The 4,177-nt window shown below is 43.0% G+C and overlaps 1 protein-coding gene across 1 annotated transcript; it reads right to left on the bottom strand.

Annotated features, from left to right (window-relative positions):
- Nucleotides 1–302: 302 nt before the first annotated feature.
- LOC310639109 (macrophage-expressed gene 1 protein-like) lies at nt 303–2,432 on the bottom strand (the record flags this gene model as incomplete). The annotated part of the gene is made up of 1 exon (XM_083360554.1): nt 303–2,432. The coding sequence occupies one exon, from the start codon at nt 2,430–2,432 to the stop codon at nt 303–305; it is 2,130 nt and encodes a 709-aa protein (XP_083216680.1).
- Between the last annotated feature and the right edge of the window lie 1,745 nt (nt 2,433–4,177).

The raw sequence follows: 4,177 nt of genomic DNA, 5'->3' as shown, positions 1-4,177 counted from the left end.
ATCTGCATGCATTTCACATCTCTGAAATAACAGAACTGCTGCTGCCACTTGATGTCAACAGCAGCAATCCAGGTGGACCAATGATCTGGCCCAGGATAGGGCAGCTGTCAATATTCCTAATCAAATAGAAAGCAAAGAGACTTTTTGTCCCCGATTTGGTAACTTGCTTAGGATTATAAATTGCTTGTAATGAGAGATGAGTAAAAGCCCACAGCAAAACTTGTTAGAACCCAGTCAGCATGACTAATGGCCATACCAGAATTTTGGGATTTATAGATAAAAGACATGAAGTTAATAAGCCACTAAACTGGTTGTTTTTCCTGCTCTGGCTGGAGTGTATCCTCCATTTCAGCTAGGAGGCCATAGACTGGATTATTTGACATCAGACATGTCTTCTCTCCCTCTATCTTGCTAAACTCCCTTTTCTTGTACCTCTTACATACATAGACAACTAGTCCGATTAAAATGGCCAAGCCAGCAGTTCCTCCAATAGTGATCCCTGCTGATGCTCCATTTGACAAACTCCCACCAGCATCCGCACCTCTCTTGAGGTAGTGGAGCACATCATCCGCGTTGGCCGACTTCCATTGCTTAGTCTGAGGATCCTTGACCCAGGTCTGATCCCCATTGCTGCTTGTAACGAGGATGATGTCAGTAGCAAGGAAGCTGATGGCTGGCTTGCGAGTGAAGGGGGGCAGCCGGGCTTGAGGTAAAGACTTATCTGTAAAGCGGCCAGCTTGGACACAGTATTCCACTTGGCAGCCATCGCTGATCAGAGCCAGATGCTGGCTGAATCCTGCTGGACACCTTTTGAGATATGAGTCATTTTCTGTCCCATTAGGCAATCCAGACAGCGGGTTTCCAATTTGGCAACTAAAGAACCCCCCAAAGGGCACTGAATATCGCATTCCCCTCTCATCGCTACTCACACAGACTTTGAGCTGGTCAAAAAGCTTCAGTGGGTAGTACCTGGAGGGACATGACTGAGCATTAGTGACAGGATTGGTATTCTTGGAACTGAAGAGTCCTCCAAAGAGAAATGTGGAGGTTTCAGGGACTGGGCCTCTTGCTGCGCACCAGTGGGAGCTAAACTGCACTTTGGAGAGGGTGAAAATGTCATTGCAAATCCATCTGCAGAAGAGTTTCCAAAGAAAGCAATCTTGATAGCAATCCAAGTGGCTGAATCCTTCCTCACGTTGTTGAGATTGCAGTTTGATGGAGGTATAGCCCACAGGGCAGGAGAGGTCTCCAGTGAGGGGGTTCTTCTGCTCGAGGGCTTGGCAGAGCACGTCAGCATCAGGGCCTTCTAATCGAGCACAGACTTGGTAGACGCCTCCAAAGGTAAAATTAGTTGCCATCCCTTCACAGGTGCCATCATCCACATTGGCATAGAAGTTGAAGTTGGGTGAGGCTGGATTGATGCAGCCGGGATAAGTGTTGAATGTATAATAGCGCTCAATGGCAGATTCTATAGTATTGGACAATTTTTTCAGAATGGGGCTGGGCAGTCCTGGCAAATTATTTGGGGTAATGAAGAATGGCAAAGGCAAGCCTGAACGGTCAAGAGCCACCAGCTGATTGGTGATGCTTTCTTGCCAGGTTTTCAGGGTAATCCCAGGATAAAAAGGTGGACCCCCAAAGCTCTCCACTCTAGAACTAGTACGGTTGCCTTGGTATTGCTTGATGAAACTGTCTTCTGTGCCCACTGAAACACCCATATTAAAGTTGATGATGTTTTGGAAAGAGATACCAGCTGCAGCAGTGATAGCACTTCTCCTGGATTGACCATCTTTCACAAAGGTAGCTTTGATATAGTCCTCCTGAACGAGGCTGGCTCCAACATCTACCCCAGTGAGAACATGAGTGCCATAGTTCAACACTAAGATTTCTGCCAAGTAGTTAGCCATTTGAGTCTTGTTTTTCTCCAGCTGGCTAGCAATAGTGACAAGCTGTTGCTGGAAGCCTTTGTCTAACTTTGCGGTAGGGTCCATTTTTACGGAGTACAACAAATTCCTGATCTGAACTTTTGTGGACACAGACCTATCTCTCAGTTGGTGAGTTTTCGCCCTGCGGAAATCAGTGGAGAACCTGCCATTGAGATGAGAAAAAGACAGCCCTGCATTGATGGAAGCGGCAGTGGTACATTGATAATCCAGCCAAGACTCAATGATCTCAGAATTCATCTCCAGCAAGCTTTGTTTAAGAGCAATGGTGAAGATGTCATTGGGGATGATGTAAGCCCCATCCTTTGTAGTTTTGCACAAAGAGTAATTGAGGTTCATCACTCTGCCCATATCCAAGTTCCTCAGATTATCCCAGCCACCTCCAGGAAGAACTCCCAACATAGGACGGTTCAAGGCTTCTTGGCACTTCTGAAATCCAGTAGCTGGTGGATGCCACTCTGGTTGTTCTCGTGCGCAGCATCTCCACATTATGAACACCAAGAGAGATATTGCTGTAGAAGGACTCATGGATGCAGCAGTGCAGAGGACTAATCCTTCAAATGGTTTAACCAGTCTTTTCAGCTGTGGCTACATTAGCGGGGACTTCCTCCTTAGGCTAAGATTAGGAATTGAAACATGAAACAGATGATACCTCTTTGGAATTGCCTCTACCCAGTTCAGAGGCAGCTGTTAATACCTTCACTTTCCAAATGGGGGGGGGGAAAGGCAGCAAATGGAGACTTAGGAAGCCTTGTCATTTATTTATCAAATCATTAGAGAAGGCGTCACAGATGTAGACATAAAAAAATCCAAGAGAATTCCATTTGATCCCAGGTAGTCTCAATACCTCTGAAATTTAGTATTTTACATTTCCGAAGCCTTCTGAAAAAAATTCTTCTAACAGATGTCAAATGCAGACTGCTTTGTTCCTCTTTTCTTGGCCCTATATCCCATATTCTAGAGTCAAAGTAACTTATTTTCACAAGCTCTAACCATATGAGAACTGACATCTAAATTCATGGATCAGTCATTCAGTTGCTTCTATTTCCAGCACGTGGCAATACTAACAACAGGATTTGAAATCCAGGAAAGAGGAGGTCATAATAGTGAGAGAATATAGCATTGTGGGGAATTGAGAAAGAGACCATGACTCTCCCCCCACCATCCTCCCTTTATTAATAAATACAGCGATCAAAAGACCATAGATAGGGAAAACTAATTAATTCACATCTGAATCAAACTCTTGCATTCTGCCTTTTACCAAAGCACTTCCATTTATACTTTTCAGGATTTACAGTGCAATTCTCCAGTCCCAAAAGCATGTTAATGAAAATAACATGTAAAAATGCTACATAGATGAAATTGATTGCAAAAACATTTTCATAGATTTGCATACCTTTCTTGGTGCACAAGAAATGATAAGAAATCACAAATGATAAGAAACTAATTGACTACTGGAAAAAAAATCAGAAACTAAGCTGAAATTATTTTCAAAGGAACTATGACATCAGTAAGGATAGATGATGGACAAGATTCTGTTGTATATGACTTCCACCTTGTATCACAAAGCAACTGAGATCACTCACTATAACTACGAGTAATTTGTTCTTGTGGCATAAACATATTTCTGAGAACTTGACTGGTAACCCCTGGCTTCCTTTTCATAAAGAAGGGTGTGTTGTGAGTCTTTACAGGGACTGCTCAACTCCAAAAAGTTAGGAAAACCAAGGAAATGTTATGGAAATTGGAAAAGATGTGGTAGCCAGAAACTTTAGTTTGTAGGTCACTTACATCCTGCCAAATCTAAACATTTGAAACAAGGGCAGGAGATATCTTAATCTAGATAATTAATTACCGGTACTCCCACTGTCTCTGTACAATGATCAGTGCTAGGATATAAGTGCTAGGATATTTGTCCTCAGTGCTTTTTTTGAAAAAAAAAAAAGGTGCCAGAACTCACACACGTCATACAACCCGCCTTGTCTACCCTACAAGGTTCCATCCAAGAAAGGTGCCGGAACTGCATTCTGGGCATTCTATGACAAAAAAGCCCTGTTTGTCCTGTATTAGTAAGCTGGTGAGATACATCTAGATGCATGCAGTTGCTAGCCCAAATGTTTGTTTTGTTTTGATTGATTGCAAACTATTGGCAGTCCCAGAACAAAAGAACGTTCTATTCCACTCCCTATTTAGATGGAAAAAATGCTATTCTGTTTTGATAGATGTAAACTCAG

Source organism: Vipera ursinii (genome assembly GCF_947247035.1).
Source record: "Vipera ursinii genome assembly, chromosome: 1".
Lineage (NCBI taxonomy): Eukaryota > Metazoa > Chordata > Lepidosauria > Squamata > Viperidae > Vipera > Vipera ursinii.
Note: the sequence above shows the minus strand (reverse complement) of the source record. Positions and strands in the feature narration are given on the sequence as shown.